Genomic DNA, 20,170 nt, shown 5'->3' with positions numbered 1-20,170 from the left:
AAATAGAAAATTTTGTTCTACTTTTCTCTTCTCTGGTTTCTGCTTTCCTCATCTTCTTGTTACTGTCTTCCTTTCATCCACTGTCTGCCATCTCTCTGCCCCTCCCTATATGGCATCTTCTCTCCTTCTATGCTCCTTCCAGATACTGTATGCCTCCCCCTTCCATCTCTCCTTTCACCCCCATTGGTCTGGCATCTCTCTCCTCTCCTTCCCTCTCCCACACCTCTCTTCTGCAATCACTTTCGTCCCTTGAATCGCTCCCCATCAAAATTGTTCCTACTTTAAAACTACTAGGAGTTACTTTTTACAATAAATTTTCTTATCATTTTCACATTAGCACAGTCATTCAGAAATGCTTCTATCGACTCAGAATGATACGTTCCCTTGCTAAGTTACTTGAACCGGCCTCCTTGAACACATTGATCCACTCTCTAGTAATCTCTTGTATAGACTACTGCAATGCCCTGTATAAGGGCATTACAAAAAAGGAAATTAGATGGCTTCAGATTGTACAAAACACAGCTATTAAGATCATTTGTGGCGCAAAGAAATACGATCACGTTTCACCCCTTTTGATTAGCGCACATTGGTTACCAGTTGAACACAGAATCAGTTATAAAATTCTACTTTTAATATTCACAACAAAATCAAACAACCAACCAGATTTTATCAACAGACTTTTAATTCCCTATAATACATTAAAATCTCTTCATTCAACGTCTCAGAATCTTCTCGTTATGCCTTCTTTAAAATTGATTAATACGTTGCGCTACAATAATTTTGCCGTCACTGCCCCTACTCTCTGGAATTTGCTGCCTAACCACTTGTGTGGTGAATCCGATTTAAACCAATTTAAAGTAAAACTAAAAACATTCTTGTTCCAGGACGCCTTTGGATAACAACTGTCCTTTTAAGGACAAAATGAAAGTAAACTGTTACTTTTTACCTTAACCTATTGTACTTTCCTTTTATGTTGCACTTTTCTATAACGATTGTAGTTCTTCCCCACTTTCCTATTGTTTGAAGTAGGTCCAAACGCTTTATCTGTGCTTTATTATGACACTTGGATTTTATCCAGTATCCCTTGTTTTTATATGTTTTTATATAATTTTATATTGTACACCATTTAGAAACCTGATTAAGCAGTTTAAAAAATCTTTTAATAAACTTGAAACTTGATTTTCTGCATCCATCTAGATTACGTTCTTACTACCCTCTCATCAATTTCCTTTTTTACTGTCTACCTACAGCTCACCACCTCTTTCCCTCACCCCTCCAGTATTTCCCTAATTCAATCCTTTCCCCCATCATCTGCCCTCTTCTCTCTCCCCACTTTCATCATCAGCCCCTTCACCCTACTTCCATCATCTGCCCTCTTCTCTCTCCCCTTTCTCCCCACTTCCATCATCTGCCCCTTCTCTCAATCTCTCCATCCACCACAGGCCCATCTTTCTCCCTTTTTCACCTTTCCGATTTTGGCAACAAGATCTGCAACCCCTCCCCCCCCCACAATGATACTTAAGATCGGCAACGGGCCTCCTTCTACTCCTGGCATCAACAGAACTTCAGATCGGCAACAGGGTGCTCAGTCAAAAGCGGAAACAGGAAGCTGAATCAGAGGGAAGCTTTTGACGTGAGCATTAGGAATGATATGGGGAAAAAAATCTGTCCCGTCACTGCACCGTCCCATTCACCGCCATCCCATTCACTGCCCCGTCACCATCCCAGCAGCATCCATACAAGCCTCAGTACTGCAATATTTAGCTTATTCCTTCCTTATAAATCAAAGTTCTGGCTGCTGAACTGGAGAAAGAGATGTTCAGCTGGCAGGGCTTTGTTTATAAATTTTTATCAACACAACTAATATACTACTTTATCCTGAAGCAAAAAAAAAAAAAAAAGAAATATAATTTTTTTTCTACCTTTGTTGCCTGGTTTCTGCTTTCCTCATATTCTCATTCAATTCCTTCCATCCACTGTCTCTCTTCTCTCTGCGCCTTCCATTTGCTCTGTTACTGTGCCTCTCTCTTTCTCCCCCCTTCCAAATTGGTCTAGCACCCATCTTCTTCCCTCCGCTCCTCCCATAGTCTGGCATCTCTGTCTTTTTTCCTGCCAGTATCTTCTCCCCACTCTCTCTTCTCCATTTCCCTTCAGCGTCTTCTCCCCACTTTCTCTTCCCCATTTCCCTTCAGCATCTTCTCCCCACTTCCCTTCAGCATCTTCTCCCCACTCTCTCTTCCCCATTTCCTTTCAGCATCCTTCTCCCCCCCGTCTTCCCCATGTCCTGTCAGCATCCTTCTCCCCCCTCTGTCTTCCCCATGTGCTTTCAGTGTCCTTCTCCCCCCTCTGTCTTCCCCATGTGCTTTGTGTCCTTTCCCCCCTCTGTCTTCCCCATGTCCTTTCAGCGTCCTTCTCCCCCGTCTTCCCCATGTTCTTTCAGCATCCTTTTCCCCCTCCTCCTTCCCCATGTCCTTTCAGCGTCCTTCTCCCCCCCCTCCCCGTCTTCCCCATGTCCTTTCAGCGTCCTTCTCCACCCCTTTGTCTTCCCCATGTGCTTTCAGCGTCCTTCTCCCCCCTCTGTCTTCCCCATGTCCTTTCAGCATCCTTCTTCCCCCCCCCATCTTCCCTATGTCCTTTCAGCGTCCTTCTCCACCCCTTTCAAGTTTCAAGTTTTTATTAGTATTTGATGAATTGCTTATTCGGGTTGCTAAGCGATTTACAATTATATAAAATCATATTATATACTTTAAACAAGGTAACTTCAGACTTACAAATCAAAGACAGACACGAAACAAGTGGGAAAGAGGGGCAAAGTTACATGTTCATGGTTTAAGAAAAAAAGATTAAAGCTAGGAAAAAACAATAGGATGGGTAAAAGACTGAGCCAAAAATCTTCATCTAAAATTAGATATTAAATGTGTCTCTAAAAAGATAATTTTTAAGAAGTTTTTAAAAACGATTAAGATCTTTTTCCTCAGGGGCGCTAGTGAGCGAGAGCACGGATGGCAGCCTAGCGAAAAAGCTCCGGAGACCCGCGTGTTAGTGCCTCGAAAAAACCTTACTTATACTATTTGGTAAATATAAATACTTGGCTCTGCGTTTCGCTAACATGTCCGTGTCTAAACCGGGAAAGCGCAAGAACGCTGAACCGGCCTCGCTGCACAAGCAGGCTGCAGGGAAATCGGACGACGAGACGTCGGCCATATTGGCAGAGCTCCGCGGCATTAGAGAGCTCCTCACTGACACTAAACAAGACGTTTCAGAGATCAAAGAGGACCTTAATAATCTAAAGGGGGAATTTACCAAAGTACTCTCTCATATCGACACCCTGGAAGCGAAATCTGCTGCGGCTGATGAATCTTTAAAGTTACTCCGTCGGCAGTCAGCACGTGTTGCTTTATTAGAGCGTGCGTTGGAAGACGCTGAAAACAAGGCCCGGCGGAATGGCTTCCGTTTGCTTGGTCTGGCTGAAGGGAGGGAGGCTTGTGACACCGTGGAATTTCTGAGTGCTCTACTACCGCAGATCCTTAAGCTTAATGATGCTCCCAAGCTAGAGTTCGACAGCGCTTACCGTGTGCCTCATCAGCGTCATCAGTCATCCCGGTTTCCCAGGCCAATCGTGGTAACCATGCTGCGCCACAGCCAGACCATGCTGATCATGCAACATGCAAAAATACATGGCCCGATTCTTTTTGAAGGCACCAAACTACTTTTTGTTCCAGATTTGGCAAAGGAGACTGCTAAAAGACGCAAGCAATTTCTGGCATACAGGCCTAAATTGAAAGACATTGGTGCAAAATTTGGTGTTCTTTTTCCAGCTCGCATGAGGGTCACTTATAATAACAAAACCACGGACTACACCGATCCTGCCGTCCTGGCTGAGTTCCTCGAGACCGTGCAGCCTTCCTCCATTGATAAGACCTGAACTGTGATCCTGATGTAATGCTTATGGTATCTTTCAGATAGTTCAGTACCTGGTTTATGCCATTCCTAGCCAAGGTTTCACCTGGTTTTAAATAAGTGATGTTTACTTTCTCATGTCTGCTTCATATCTCTGGTAGCGGGTTCGCTGGTTTGCCCATGCCACTCACTTACCCATAGGCTATGTTAGCTCGTTTGCTAACTTTCTACATTGATACAGAATGTGTACAGTTTTTCATTTTATTTTCACAGGGTTTCATCTTTGGTGTTTTACATATGTGTACCAGTACCTATATTGCTATATGCACTGTATTTACTATGCCTGTTGAATCGGGATCCGGAAGGTTCGCCCCCCACATTTCGCCCCTCACATTTCGCCCCCCACATTTCGCCCCCAGACACATTTCGCCCCCACACATTTCGCCCCCCGGATGTTTCGCCCCCACACATTTCGCCCCCACACATTTCGCCCCCACATTTCGCCCCCACACATTTCGCCCCCGTCTCGGAGCGCAAATCCTTACCTCGGAGCGCAAATCAGTCCAGCTACTGTTGTGAGCGCGAGAGAAGCCAAGGGGGATCGAGGCTTGGCCAAAGCGAGACAGCGTCCCGCGAGAGCTGTGCGCGAGCGAAGCCAAGGAGGGGAGGGAGTCGAAGGCCAGAGCGAGACAGCGGAAAGGGATGAAGGGGGATCGGGGCTTGGGCCAGAGCGAGACAGCGGAAAGGGAACATGAGCTGTGTGCGAGCGAAGCCAAGGGGGGGTAGGGAGTCGAAGTCTGGGGATGAAGGGGGATCGGGCCCAAGGCCAGAGCGAGACAGCGGAAAGGGATGAAGGGGGATCGGGGCTTGGGCCGAAAGGGAACATGAGCTGTGCGCGAGCGAAGCCAAGGGGGGGTAGGGAGTCGAAGCCTGGGGATGAAGGGGGATCGGGCCCAAGGCCAGAGCGAGACAGCGGAAAGGGATGAAGGGGGATCGGGGCTTGGGCCGAAAGGGAACATGAGCTGTGCGCGAGCAAAGCCAAGGGGGGGTAGGGAGTCGAAGCCTGGGGATGAAGGGGGATCGGGGCTTGGGCCAGAGCGAGACAGCGTCCCGCGAGCGTACGCCGTGCGCCTCCGACGAGCCGCAGGTCCGCCGAAAGGGAACATGAGCTTATCCCGCTGGAGCGCGCTGATAAGTGCAGCAAGGCCTGAAGTAGGGGAAAACGCTCAGGGGCGAAAGGTGCGTGGGCGAAATGTATGTATAGTCGCCAGTGCAGTTGTTAAAGCTACAGTCTCAGCATCCTGAGGTTGTGGGTTTAAACCCACGCTGCGTCTTGTGACCCTAGGGAAGTCACTTAATCCCCCCATTGCCCCAGATTGTGAGCCTGCCGGGACAGACAGGGAAAAATGCTCGACTACCTGAATAAATTCATGTAAACCATTCTGAACTCCCCGAGGAGAATGGTATAGAAAATTAAATAAATAAATTTATTAATTTTTCTCACTGAAGCTCCTTGTGACTCTGGGCAATGGAGAGTTATGTGACTTCTCAGAGTCACAATGAGCTGCAATGGGGAGAAAAAGACAAAGTATACTTTTAATCTTCGACAAACAGCACTACAGAATCATAGTTCAATCACTTGTCCTAGGACTAGTGGATTACTGTAATATCCTCTACCTACCTTGCCCCACAAATTCGTTAAATCAATTACAGTCCATTCAAAATACAGCTCTCAGGCTGATCTATTCTCTTGGAAAATTTGACCATATCACCAATGCCTACCTTGACTCCCACTGGCTACCGTTACGAGCACGAATTCAATTCAAATTATATTGTCTATTATTCAAAGCGATAAACGGAACTGCTCCCACCTACCTAACCAAACGCCTAATTAGAAACCTTTCTCCCAGACCTAGAAGATCCCAGATCCTATTCTCCTACCCACCACTCAAGGGCACTCAGCGCAAGAAGATGTATGATGGCCTCCTAGCAACGCAGGCAGCAAAACTGGACCCCTCCATCTCCAACCTGTTGACAGCAACAATTGACTTTAAAGCTTTTCGAAAAGAAATCAAAACTCTGCTATTCAAAAAATATATCCAGCCTTCTCAACCCTCTCTCCTTGCAATTCTCCTATTGACCTCCTGCCTTCTTGTAACTCCTCTTCAATGACTTTAACCTGCATCCTTCCCCCTCAACTGCAACTCCCCTAAAGGTATTCCTCAAATTTCTACCTATCCTCTTTTATTCTAAAACCTCTCCTATGTATCCAATTGCTAATTTGTAACTTCCTGGTAATGTCCAGTTATCTTCAAATGTAATCCGCCTAGAACTGCAAGGTACAGGCAGAATAGAAGTCACTAATGTACTGTAATGTAATTAATCACATGATTGTAATTAAAATTTTAATCAAAATGCAGTCCTAATTTTAACTATTTTGTATTTGAGGGTCAGAGTGACACAGATGGAGGAACAACATTAACTTGTTCCATACCACTATCTTTACTCACTGGAATTTGTGTTTGACAAATACTATCTGAAAAACAACATACAATCCCATGCTGACCTTCAGAAGTTCCTCTGAAGTTGGTCTGTCTTGAGGAATTTTCTGGAGGCAAGAATCTACAAAATTTCGGAAATAGTCAGACCTGTTGAAAGAAAAAGGGGACCTAGTTTAAGCAGGACATGATAGCTTCATAAAAGTACCAACATTCCAAAACATTACCTAAAACAAAGGACATCAACTAAATTCAGCTCGCCCAGTTTGGGACACTTAAGTTACTAGTCAAAACAATTTTTCAAATAGCATTTGTTTGCAGTTTCACTCTTTGAACCCTCCTTCCCAGAAGACACATCTGGGTGACTTCAAAGAATCTTGCTTGTCTAAAGGCTGGAGGTGCACTCTTGGCAGGGCAGGATTAATTCGTCAAGGGCCCCTAGGCACTCAAGTCTATTGGGTCCCCTGCCCTACCCAGCCCACCATGCTCCACCCCATTTATTTACGCATTTTCTTATTTACTTCTTTATTTCCACTTTATTTCTTTTTTTTCTTTTATTTTAAAATTCAAAACAACAAAGATTACCATACCAGTGCCAGGGTACAGTTTTTCTTCTATGCAACCTCCAAACACCTCTGAACAAAACTCCCCTTCCTTCCTAGAGGAAGAGATCTTCAGCTGGCAGGGCTTTGGGAAGCCCACCAATTTATATTTTGTATTTGGGTAGGAGGCATGGGGCATGGCGGGAAGAAAATTTAGTGCCCATCATTTTATTGGATTAATACATTTCTCAATTAGCTTTCAGAGGTTAAAACCTCTTTCTTCAGGTCAGTAAACTATACTTCTGTTACAGTATCCCTGTCCTGACCTGAGGAAAGGAGTTATGGTCTTTGAATTAGTAAAAAAACATATTAAAATTAGTCCAATAAACAGGATCACCTTATTTCCATTTTATATTAATAAACGATTATCAACACAACTACAAAACATAAAAATAAAACAAATATAATTTTTTTTCTACCTTTGTTGTCTGGTTTCTGCTTTCCTCATCTTCTCATCACTCTCTTCCTTCCATCCACTGTCTGCCCTCTCTTTGCCTCTTCCATATGGCATCTGCTCTCTTTCTATGCCTCTTCCAGAAACTGTCTGCTTCTCCCTTCCATCTCTCCCTCCCCCTCCCCCCATTTGTCTGGTATCCATCCACTTCTCTCTGCTTCCCCCGATGGTGTGACATCTGTCTTCTTCCCTTCCATCTCTCCCTCTTTTCCAGATTTTAGCATCTCTCTCTCTCCTCCTTTCCTCCCCTCAGATCTGGTATCTGTCTCCTTCCTCCTCCCAGGTCTGGTATCTGTCTCCTCCCTTTCCCCCCTGCTATGGCATCTCTCTCTTCGCTCCCTTCCTCCTGTTCTTCCCTGGTCTTCCTCCTCAATTTATTGTCTGCCTCTGTCTAAATTCTTTCTTACTATTCAGTCCTCAATTTTCCTCTTTCCTTGTGTCTACCATTGCCAACTCTTTCCCTCACCCCTTCCATATCTAACTCTATCCTCTTCCCCCAATCCAGCATGTGCCCTTTTTCCTTTCTGCTACACTTTCTTCCAGCGTCTGCTCCTTTCTCTCACCCCCTTCCATTCAGTGTCTGCCCCCCTTCTCCCCACATTTCCATTCAGTGTCTGTCCCCCTCTCTCACCCCCACACTTCCATTCAATGTCTGCCTCCCCTCTCTCTACCCCTTCCATCTACTGTTCACCCTCCCTTCTATCCACTGCTCTCTCTGCCCTTTCCATCCAGTGTCCGCCCTGTCTCTCTCTTCCATATGGCATCTTCCCTCTTTCTATGTCCCTTCAATAAACTGTCTGTCTTGTGCCCCTTCTCTCCTTTGCACATGATTCATTTCAGCTTCACCCCTTCTTCATTTTTCTGTCTCCACCCCTTCCCCTATGCTCTGGCATCTCCTTTCCTTCCTTCCCACTCAACCCCATGGCCTGACATCTCTCTCCTATCTCTCCCTCCCCCTCCATGCTCTGGCATCTCCTCTCCTTCCTTTCCCTCTGGTCTGGCATCTGTCTTCTTAGTTTCCCTTCCCTTCCCCCATGCCCTGGCATCTTTCTGCTCTCCTTCTCTTCTATCTCTCACTCCCCCTCCATTATCTGATTTCTCTCCCTCCCTCCGTCCTAGCCCCTTTCATGGTCTGGTATCTTCATTCCTTCCCCTCCCTCCCATGGTTTTAGCATCTCTCTTTCTTCTCCTCCATCTTCCCTGGTTTTCCTTCTCCCTCTTTGCCTCTCTCCCCCAATTGGTTGCAACAGCATTTTTCCCCTCCCCCCTCCGGTGAGGTCAGGTCAGCTTCCTTTGCTTCCACTCCCTCACTGCCCTCCCTTCCACTCCCTCGCTGCCCGCTTGCTTACCACCCATAAGCCAACTGAATCCAAGCCGCGGGGATCTAACACTGCACATGTTGGCTTCTCTTCTGCTCCGAAATAGGAAGTTATGTCATGAGGGGGTGGGAGGAGAAGGGAAGCCAGCGCACACAGTGTCAGAGCCCCATGGCCTGGGTTCATTTCGTTTTAACACTGCTTCCCTTCTCATGACGTAACCTCCTGTTTCAGAGAAGGGAAGTAGGAGCACGCAGTTTTCAGTTCGCTTGCAGGCGAGAGGGCAGCAAGGGAGTGGAAGGGAGGGAAACTGACCTCACCTCACCAGGCAGTTGGGGGGCCCCCCTAATGCCAGCCCTGGGGCCCCCCCCTGATATTTTTGGGCTCGAGGCACGTGCCCACTGGGCCTACCCTTTAATCCAGCACTAACTCTTGGTATAATATAACCTTTTGACTTTAGAGGTCACCATGGCAGCAGCAGCCTCCTTTCCTTCCTCCAAATTCTCCAGACCTGACCAGGGAATAAAGGGAGTACTGAAGGAGGACAAAGCCATCGCCGACAAACTGAACACATTTTTTGTGTCTGCATTTTCTGAAGAGGATATATCCAATATACCAGAAGTCAACAGGCTATACACAGGAAACAAAGATGGGAAACTGGTCCGTCTAGAAGAAGTATGCAGGCAAATTGATAGGCTCAAAAACAATAAATCCCTGGAACCGGACGGCATCTACCCGAGGGTAATCATGGAACTGAAAGGGATTATAGCTGAACTACTCCAACTAATAGCCAATCTGTCGATCAAATCAGGAAGGATTCCAGAAGACTGGAAAGTGGCGAATGTTACACCAATCTTCAAGAAAGTTTTGAAGGGAGATCTGGGAAACTACAGACCAGTGAGTCTGACTTTAGTATCAGGAGAGATGGTAGAGGCGCTGATATAGGACCATATCATTGATCACTTTGACGGACACAATCTGATGAGGACCAGCCAGCATGGCTTCAGCAAAGGAAGATCTTGTCTGACAAACTTACTGCACTTCTTTGAGGGAGTAAACAGGCAAATAGACAAAGGTGACCCAGTCGACATTGTATATCTAGATTTTCAGAAGGTGTTCGACAAGGTCCCGCATGAACGACTACTTCGAAAAATTGCGAGCCATGGAATCAAGGGTGGATTAAAAACTGGTTGGCGGATAGGAAACAGAGAGTGGGGGTACATGGACAATACTCAGACTGGAAAAGTGTCACGAGTGGAGTGCTGCAGGGTTCAGTGCTCGGGCCCGTGCTCTTCAACAGGGAGTGAAACTAGGTCAGGGATGGGCCTGAGCTCCAAGGAAGACTAAGCAGACTTGCTAATAGGTACCCTGAAGGGATCGGCCAGTCAGCTACAGACCAAAGTCTATGAACTCTCAAGCAAGCAGAGCTTCAAATCCATTTCAAACGCGAAAATACCCACGAAAGGGATGAAACATCAAATTAAAATAATAAAATGGGGGGAGCAGAATCCACACAGCACAGCTGCAGTCATGCTTGCATAAGAAAAGACTGCTAGAGGGCGCTAAACTAGCCTGTAAAGTACACTAGAGTAAGAGTGAAAAACCTGAAATGGAAGAACAGTCATACTGTTGTCAATGCTTACTATACGTCAATGAAGTCGATGCTTGAGAGGATGCAGTGGTATGCCTAGAAGGAGAAGAATGTTTGCGCTTCTTAGCTTTCTTATATGCTACATCCTTTGATACTCCAGGCATTGATAAATATGATGTAGAGTTCCAGCGCTGTAAGGAGCCCGATGCCCAATGCTTCTAAGGAGGTATAGACGCATTCCACACCAATGTCAATGCTGGGGTCACAGAAGGCCGAGGGTCAAGTTTCAAGTTCCCTGCCATGCTCAATGTCAGTGCAGTACCAAAAATGTTTTCTGAATTGAACTTTGCAGCTCTGAGTGGCCTCTTACATATGAAGACAGGACATAGTTAATGTCCTGATGATCAGGATCCAGACACTGGATGCACCAATTATACAGGTCAGAGCCTGAAATGGTCCAATTAAATTGAGAGCATTTCTAAAAGCCACTTGGTACCACCTTTGACATACAGGGGAAAACAGCCAACTCAAAGTCAAAGGGTTCAATAGCCTGGAGAGCTCGAGTAAACAGTATCCTGAAAATGATCGATGCTCCCAGGAAGATAGAAGGGCTTGAAGTGGTCCTAAGGCCAAAAATGAAAAAGTTGACAAAATTAAATTAAAGCCAGTAGGAATACAGGAACACAATAAAAACAAAGAATTATGATGAAAACTATAAAAATTAAAGATAGGAAGGCACTAAAAAATAAAAAATTTAACTGTGCTGAAGACAATACTGAAGAGAGAGTTTCTTAGCTCCGCAGGAAAACAAAGAACTGCGGGTCTCGCGAGCCAACATCGACCAGAAAGGCACTGGCACATGTGTGGTACAGGTATTGACTTAAAAAATTTAAAGTGACAGTGCACTTAGTAGTCTGTCTGTACTGGGTTCCATGGATGACAACCCCTAATGTGAGATTATTATGCCCGCTTCTCCTCAGAGAAAAGAAAACTGCACAGAAGAGCAAATGAAGCAACAGAGCCAAGGGAGAAGAACAGTGTTACTGTGTTCTCAACCCCAAACCTTCCTTATAATGCTCACAGTGCTAGAGACACATGAAAAACAGAAAAACAAAATATCAAACTAAAATAGAAACAAAATGATATACTGCATTTAACATTTTCAAGAAACCTTTTGGGTTGAAGTACTACTCAGTTACAAGGTCTGGCAAGTTTCAGGTAACTTATTCTACAAGGAATTTTCCTTATGACAACTGACTCGAAAGGTACAGGAACAAAGCTTCTCAGTATGAATCCTCTCATATAATGTCCTCGGTGTAACAAGGCAAGTTTATCCTTTCATAGTACTCACCATTCATTAGACTGTAGTGTTGGGGAGTCATTCTGCGCTATGTGATATAAGGCACTCATTGCATTCATATTAAACAAAGGAGGCTTCCTTTCCGCTGTACAAAAAAAACAAAATCAAGTGTATTATATGTTTATTGCTCTTCTTTTAATTTTACAGATGGATTTTTAGTTCTAAACAGTACCAGACTGAAACTAAAATTAAATCCCTTTAATGATAAAGAGCAAATACAACTTGAGAGGATGTAGCAAACTTCCCCACACAGTAGGGTAAGTATTTCAACACCCAGCAGTTCAGCATCCAAAATTTAATCTGAGTACAAAGGTTAAAAAATGGGGTGTGTTTACCACAATGAAATAACTACATACACTGGGATCTAGCCAAATGCTTGGAATACACTTGGGGTAATCAAGTAACTATTGCTGGATGACCTCACTCTATGACCAATTTCGATGATAGAAAATATTTAAAGGCAGTGACCATATCTGTCATATTTTCTGCTAGTAATAGTTATGAGGCCTGAAATGCTAAAAATTAACTTGTTTGTATGAAATTACTCTTAAAAATATCCAGCAAGTGCAACAAACCAATAAAAGGAAGCAAAATGCCATATGCTTCTAAACATGTGAACTCACATTTACATAGACAGTCATGACCAACAGAAGAATATCAAATGCATAAAAATATGAGTAAAAGCCAGTATAACACACTTTGGATATTATGTTAGATACCTCTGTTTCTTTGTATCTTTCATTCCAAACCTACATGAGCAGTGTTTTACTGCTTTATGTCTTATTAAGCAGGCCTGGGATTTTTACAATCTTGCAGGTATAGTCAGAGGTCTAGACACTGATTTTCTCTAGGCCTGTTAGTAGGAACTCCAAATATGTTCTCATTCTGTGTTGCAGCATGATAAAACCACAGGGAAATATTATCCCCATTTAGTTTGGTTACCACTGCCTTCCAATCTCACAAGATTGCATGTCTGTTTTTTATATGTTTGCATGGATTGGCTCCATAATATTTGAGAGAGAGAATCCAGCATTATGTGTTATCTAGCCCTCTATGATTTTACCTCTTAGCATAATTGTTAGTTCAGGCTCACTTAGCTAGAAATACGTGTGAATTTAGTAAGGCAAATCCATCCGTTTGGAACTCTGAGGAGAGTATTTGAAGTTTCTCAAGGGGGCTAATACTTTGTGTATTTTATATGTCTTTGCATTTTCCCAGTTCTATTTATTGTACCATCCTAGGATGTCTCTGGGTATTGGTGGGCAATCAGATATAAACAAACCCAGCAAAGCATAAGCATACTTAAAAATGAACAAAAATAATAAGGAAGTGATATACAAAACAATCATCTTCAAGATGACAGACAAAATGTATTTACAAACTTTTTTCTTCTAGTTTGCATTTACATTTCTAGCAAAATGCATGATTTTTGGCATCACCTTAAAACAGGGGTTCTCAACCCACTCCTTGGAACACACCCTGTCAATCAGGCTTTCAGTGTATTTACAATGAATATGCATGAGATAGATTTGTATTAACTACCTGTATTGTATGCAAATCTAACACATGCATATTCATTGTGAATACACTGAAAACTTAATAGACTGGGTGTGTTCCAAGGACCGGGTTGAGAACTCTTGTTTTAGAAAATCTATTAAAACAGTAAAATCACTCTTGAGTTTCATACATTTGAATGTTATACAGGTGTTCTCCTGAGACAGCAGGCAGATATTCTCACATATGGGTGACATCATCCACAGAGCCTCGGTACAGACAGTGAAACACATAGTATCACTTTAAGTTTTTGCAAGCTTTAAGACTGCCCGCACCACACATGTGCCTTCCTGCCCGACACCAGCTTGCGAGGTCGTCAGTTCTATGCCCAAGCGAAGAAGCCAACTAGGGGAGGTGAGTGAGATGTGAGAATATCTAACTGCTGTCTCCAGATAACACCTGTTACGGTAAGTAACTGTGCTTTATCCTAGGACAAGCAGGCAGCATATTCTCATGTGTGGGACTCCCTAGCTTCAATAAAAGGGATGGAGGGAGAGTTGGGTTCCAAGAAACTCAGAAAAATTTGAGTTGCCTTGCAAAAACCTAGACCTATTGTCTGATACGAGAGTGCGGAGGCAAGGGAAGGAACCTAATGGAAAAAATGACTAGAGGAATTCCATGCTTTACTAGAGGTAAAAGGAGGATTCCGAAAAAACCTAAATACATGCAGGCTGAAAAAAATAATATACGACCTCCTAGAGGCAGGTGAATCTAAGTATAGACGATGGAGATGCCAAAAAGATTTAAGAACCAAATAAAGGAGGACTACTGACTAATGCACCCATGTGGAACAGCTGACCAAATGAGCAGTTGAAACCAGTCATGTCCCCGAGTAGATACGAATGAAAAAGGAAAGGAATTTTGTAATAAAAAGGCATGATTTTCTTGAAAAGAATAGCTTTAGAGGATAAAAAGGAGGAACTATCCTAGAAAGAAAGAAAAGCCGATACTATGGAGTATAAAATTAGAACATAGTGGCTTACTGTGTAGAAAAACAACCTCCTGATAAAAATATTTGTATTAATATTATTATTCTGTAACTTCTCACGAAGGCTGAGAAATGAATGTAATAAGCCTTAAATTAGATTATCAGTAGAAAACAATAAGGGGAAGCATATTACCGAAACAATACGCCAGTAAGCATGAAATCCCCTCAAAGATTTAACAAGGAAAGTGTGAACGGATTTGTTTAATAGTTGGTTAAGTGTTTTTGGTTTTTTAAGTCTCGTCATGTACTGAAAAAAGAGGAACTTAGTAAAGATAGAGCACTACTAAAGTGGGATCTGAACCCATGAAAGCATATGTCTATAAGGAAAGTAGCTGAACTTTTAAAACTACTGTCCCCTGGTAACGGCTCATTAGAAACTTGGGAATCAAAATATACAAAATTTTACCAAAGTAAAATAAGGAACAGAAAAGTGAGTCATGATAAATGTGGCCCCTAATATAAGTGCCACGTGAAACACAAGTACCATGACACTGAACGCCAATACCCTCTTACTTTAATATAGGCAAGAGGACATGGGTAACCTGGGCTTAGCTTTGTTTTGCCACAAAAAAAATTGAGGAAATTACTCCTAAGCCAGTGGCATCAACTGAAGGTAAAGAGATATCGTAGAGTTGTTAGTTAAGAAAGAGCTGATATAGGTGTTAGCCTGGACTCTGCCCTTTCAGTGGGAAAGCAGATTGCTAAGGTGATATAGGGAGAGTATGCGCAATTACACATATTGCATAGGTTGAAACCAATGCTTTCACAATTTGATTTTCAATCAGTAGTACAAGCGCTGATATTAACTCGACTTGATTATTATAACATGTTGTACCTTGGATTATCTAAGATTAAACTTAGATCACTCCAGCAGCTGATGAATTCAGAAGCCAGATTAATATCTGGTACTCCAAGGTTTGAACATATTATTCCAGTTCTAAGAAAATCTAATTGGCTTCCATTCCCTCAGCGAATATACCACAAGGTACTTTCATACATGCAACAAGTGGTATATTTTTCTGCTCTGGCATGTTTCCAAAATCTTTGCAAAGTTTACCATCCTAATTGTAGGTTACAATCTGAGGCTTGTAAATGATAAGGAAACTAAGATCTACCACAAGAAAATAAGAGATATGATGTTTTCAGTAGTGGGAGTACAGCTCTGCAACTCACTTCCCGGAGTTATGAGACAATGTAAAGATCGTACATGTTTCAGGAAACAGTAGAAAACTCAACTGTTTGTCGATGCATTTATGTAATATGTATAGACTGAATACTGAATAAATCTGGCGTTGCATTGTCCCTATGGGTTAATTTAATGATGTCGCAAGATGAAGTAAGAACTCCAGCTTGATAAAGATTGATATGTTAATGTTAATTTTGTTTGATGTACATTTGGTTTGTCTTTATAATATGTATGTTTTTTTTGTACATCGCTTTGATTTTAAGCGGTTTAAAAATTTTTAAATAAATAGACCTAAACAAACTAAAAAAGGCAATGTGCCTGCAGAGTTAAGGTGCTGAATAGAATCTTCTTAGGAAGCAAGAGGTACTTCAAGAAAAATGGTCACCAACAGTAGAAAACACGAGAGGAAATAGCAACCAGGTGAAAATTTCAATGTTGCACAGAGAAGTACGCAATCAAGAAAACCAAAATGAGGAAAACTAGAATTGCTGTATCAGAAGCGTAATACCAAAGGTCCAGCAAGAAACCAATGCAGACTAAAAATAATGTCGTGTGTGTAAAATTTAGAAATAGAAACCAGAGAAATGTACGAGAACATTTCCTGGACCCAAACTCATTGAAGGAACTATGAGTAGGATGAAATACATAGCAAAATATTTCCTACAGAAATATAGAAGCATTAGGGAAATCACTTCAGAGATTTGGAATAATTTCCCTGCTGAGCTGCGTAACCTGGATTCTTTCCAACTATTCCAAAGACACCTGAAACTTGGCTATTTTCAAAAATGTAAATTTCCACTTCCCCCTACCACCAACTCCCACTGTACTTCACTTTTAATTTTTGTAAACCATGTCAAGCTCTATATTTATAGAGAAGATGCGGTATATAAGCTTAAGGTTTAGTTTAGAAGCATAATGGCAGAAAAAAGTCAAACAGAGCACCACTCTGCTCTTCTGCAGCAGTCCCAAACTCTTCTTCTCTAGGTAAAAACAAGAAATAAAATAACTCTGCGAGATCATTAAGAAATGGTTGTATCAAGAGATCACACAAGGTTATCAACCAATTTTTTTTTTTTTTTTAAAATAATGATATCCAGGTCACTTAAAATGATTCAGATGGTGGATCAAGATTACAGGCTTTCGGTGCCACCATGGAGGGGTTCTGAGTCTTCTCATGAGGAATAGAGAAAATCGAAAAACAGGAATGAGTCTTACAAAGACGTGACTGTACAACCTTAGCAGGAACAAATATACTATAAGAACATAAGAAGATGACCTAGGAGTAGACTAGAGCAGTGTTTCTCAACCCGCGGTATGCGGGCTGCCTGTTGGGGGTACAAAGCAATGTGGGCTGACTGCTGTCCAGGATCTCTCCCTGCCTGCCCCCCGCTGAAGCCACCGCCGCTAATTCCTCCCTGCCACCTGCTATGCTCCATCCCCCCCCCATACCCGCTGCTGCAGTCGCCACTGCCACCCAACATGCTCCATCCATCCATCCCCTGCAACTCTGTGCACAAACGGGCCAGGCGCATGCAGCGACTGCACAAGCCGGCCCACAAGCCTTCCCCCCCAACGTTGGAGAAAAGGTTACAGGCCAGCCAATCGCTGCTTAGCTGGCCTGGAACCTTTTCTCCAAAGTCAGAATTAAAGTCGGGCGGGGGAAGGTTTGTGGGCCGACATGTGCAGCCACTGCATGTACTTGGCCCTTCCCTGCTCGGAGTTGTGGCGGAGGCGGGGGATGAATGGATGGAGCATGTTGGGTGGCAGCAGCGGCGACGGAGGAGGGGGTGGATGGAGTGTGTTGAGTGGCAGGGAGGAATTGGCAGTGGCTTCAGCGGGGGGCAGGCAGGCTTCGATGCGGGGTTACCTTCGGGGGAGGGAGGAAGGGGTGGGACAAAGGCTGAAAGGCAGTGAGGGGAGGGGTCATGAACTTGACAGAAAGAGGGGCATGAACATGGAACACAGAATGGAGAGAGAAAAGGGGCACTAATTTGGGACATGGGGGAGAGGGAAAAGAAAGGGAGAATTGTTGGGCAACAGTGTGAGTGAAAGATAGTGCAACATGGGGAAAAGAAGAAAGGAAAACTGGGCATGGAGAGAGAGAGAGGAATGAGGTAGAGATGCATGGGGAATAGAAGGATAAGAGGGAGAAATGTTGGATATGGTAGTGGAGAGGGACCAGAGGGACAGATTGAAGGGGATGCAAGGGGGAGGAATGTTGGGCATAGTGATGGAGGGAGAGATGTGGCATGGTATTGGAGAAACACCTTATCATGGTAAAAAAACTGAAAAAGGTGTGTCTGACATCAAGGTATGAAACTATCACAGAGGTAAGTTAGAAGTGGTGGAGATAAAAAGAAAATTACCCTTTCTAAGAGAGGAAGTTAAAAAGAGCATGTGCCATTGGTTGAAATAGAGGCTGTAGAAGACTGGAGAGAACCACAGTAAGATTCCAAACCCATAGAGGAGATTTGAGAAATGGTCCGATGTTGACAAGTGCTTTCATAAACAGTCAACCAGAAGATGAATAGTCAGAACTTGAACAGTAAAATAAGCATGGAAAACAATAAAAACTGTGTGGTGAAGTCTGACTAAAGTGATTTTAAGCCATGAGTTGGAGAAGCAGAAAAAAAAAATTATTCCAACACTGAAGATATGGAGGATGATAAAGCATCTTGATGATGAATACCATACTACACTGAAAACCATATTTTGTGGAAAACACTGCCATGAAGAAGGGATTCCTGAGACATCCAAAAAGATTATGAAAAGAGCAGAAGATCAGCATCAGATGAGGTAATCCCAAATAGAAGTGTCAGTTGAGACAACTGTAGAATGGGATGTAAAAGAAACTTTGACTCGGCATGAGAAGAGATGGCAAGATCTAGAAGGATATTGGATCCTTAACATAGTGTCTGAAACAGGATAGGACTATCAGAAAGAGAGAATATGTGGCGCAAAACCAAAGAGGTGAGCGTCCACTCGTGTTGCCAAAGAAATCATCTGAAGTTGTCAGCAAGAGTATTTATTGTTGTTTGAACATAGACAAAGTTTTAGAAATATGTTTCAAGCAATTGAGTAGTTCCAAATCCTCTTGGCCTTCTGACAGAAAAATAGAAAAACTGATACTTTCATGCTTGATTACGCAGTAGAACACAAGTTGAATGCTCATGCCTGCTTGCCGGGCTCCTGTGGATGTCTTCTGTGTCTGCTGTGGATGTCTTCTGTGCCTGCTGTGTCTTCTGTGTTTGCCTGGCTGTGTGTCCTCAGCGCCTGCTGTGGTCTCCCTCTGCTCTTCTTTAGTGGTAGCTCGTCCCTTCTCGAGGCCCTTCGCAAAGGCGCTCTCGTTAAGGCGAGCACCTTTAACGCTCGCCTTCAACGTGCGCTGAATGGCTGAGCGCCGTTGGCTCCTCCCCTTTTAAGGGGGAGCTGTGGATCTGCTGCTGGTGACATCTGGGGAAAAATACTGTGGAAGTGGGAAGGGGGGTGACATTTAAAAATGATCAAAAACGACAGATATTAGTGGCTACCCAAAAGTTTTCGGGCTTGCTGGAATGAATAATGACACTCGTGATGCCGTTTAAGTTCAAGTTCAGCCCCATAGAGAGGGAAATTCCTGTGGGACATGTGGGGGGTGGGACATGAGGGAAGGAAGGATATGTGGGGGTGGGACATTCTGGGATAAATAAATATCCAAGACTCGCTGGGATGAATACTGCCGTTTAAGTCCAACTTCAGCCCCAAAGAGAGAAGCATTTCTGTGGGACATTTTGGGATAAATAAATATCTGGGCAATGCTAGGTAATCTGCTAGTATGCATATAAACGTCTTCTCTTGGAAGAACAGGTTCATGTATTAATACTATCCAGGTGAGGTTCACAAGAATACTCGGAGGAGTATGTGGTCAGAATTGTATGATCTGAAGCAGCAGCCATTTGGAAAGATTGGATGAAGTCAACCCCCACTGAAGAGAGTAACACAGCAATGAAAGTGGCTGTGTGAACCAAGAGTCCTATCAGTTGTCTAGCTGAAATAAACAGAAGATGAAAGACTTGACTGGAAAGTTGAAACAGGTGGTCCCTGTCTTCGCTGAAGTAGGAAGGCCCAAAGTATAATTATGTCAAGCAGGGCTGTTATGATTTGCAGTGGTTGAGAGGATTAAAGCTGAGATGTCAAAAAGCTAACTGCAAACTTGAATGTCTGAGAGCATTCAAGAAGAGAGGCATCCTATAGTACCAATCGTTGATATAGGGAAAAAAATGGCTGAGCTTCGGGGAGGACAGGCTAGAAATCGAAATAAATAAATAAATAAATAAACAACTATTCTTGACAGAAAAAAATGACATTGAAGAAAGGAATTATTTTAAAGAAGTAAATTAAAGAGGTGTTACAGAAGAAAGCCACCAATCTTTGAAAAAGGCCAGCAACCAAAAAAACGTAACTACTGCTGCACAAGCTGTCGCCATGGATGGAAGAGGTCTTTGATGGAAAAGTTCTCTATTTTTTATTTTTTTGAAAACCCATCAAAAATAAAACCAAATTACTAAACTTGAAAGAAAAAACATAGAATAGAAAAAAGATGCGAAGCGGGAAGGCAACAAAAACTGAACGGAGTTCAGTGGAAACAAACTTCTTCACTTCGTGGAAAACAAAGAACTTGGGGCCTCGGGCTGGCGTCGGGTGGGAAGGCACTTGCACATGCGCTGTGCGGGCAGTAGCAA

The 20,170-nt window shown here is 43.3% G+C and overlaps 1 protein-coding gene across 2 annotated transcripts in view; it reads right to left on the bottom strand.

The window, feature by feature from the left end:
• The window catches only part of TAOK1 (TAO kinase 1), a 238,934-nt gene that overhangs the window by 64,381 nt on the left and 154,383 nt on the right, over positions 1-20,170 (bottom strand). For both annotated transcript variants that reach the window (XM_033921264.1, XM_033921263.1), the window contains 2 exons: positions 11,713-11,806; positions 6,467-6,548 (listed from right to left, as the gene is read on the bottom strand). In XM_033921264.1, the coding sequence (XP_033777155.1) occupies positions 6,467-6,548; positions 11,713-11,806 (176 nt within the window). The remainder of the gene's footprint in view (positions 1-6,466; positions 6,549-11,712; positions 11,807-20,170) is intronic.

This window comes from Geotrypetes seraphini, chromosome 15 (genome assembly GCF_902459505.1).
Source record: "Geotrypetes seraphini chromosome 15, aGeoSer1.1, whole genome shotgun sequence".
In the NCBI taxonomy this organism is placed as follows: Eukaryota; Metazoa; Chordata; class Amphibia; order Gymnophiona; family Dermophiidae; genus Geotrypetes; species Geotrypetes seraphini.
This window is presented reverse-complemented; position numbering and strand designations above follow the sequence as displayed.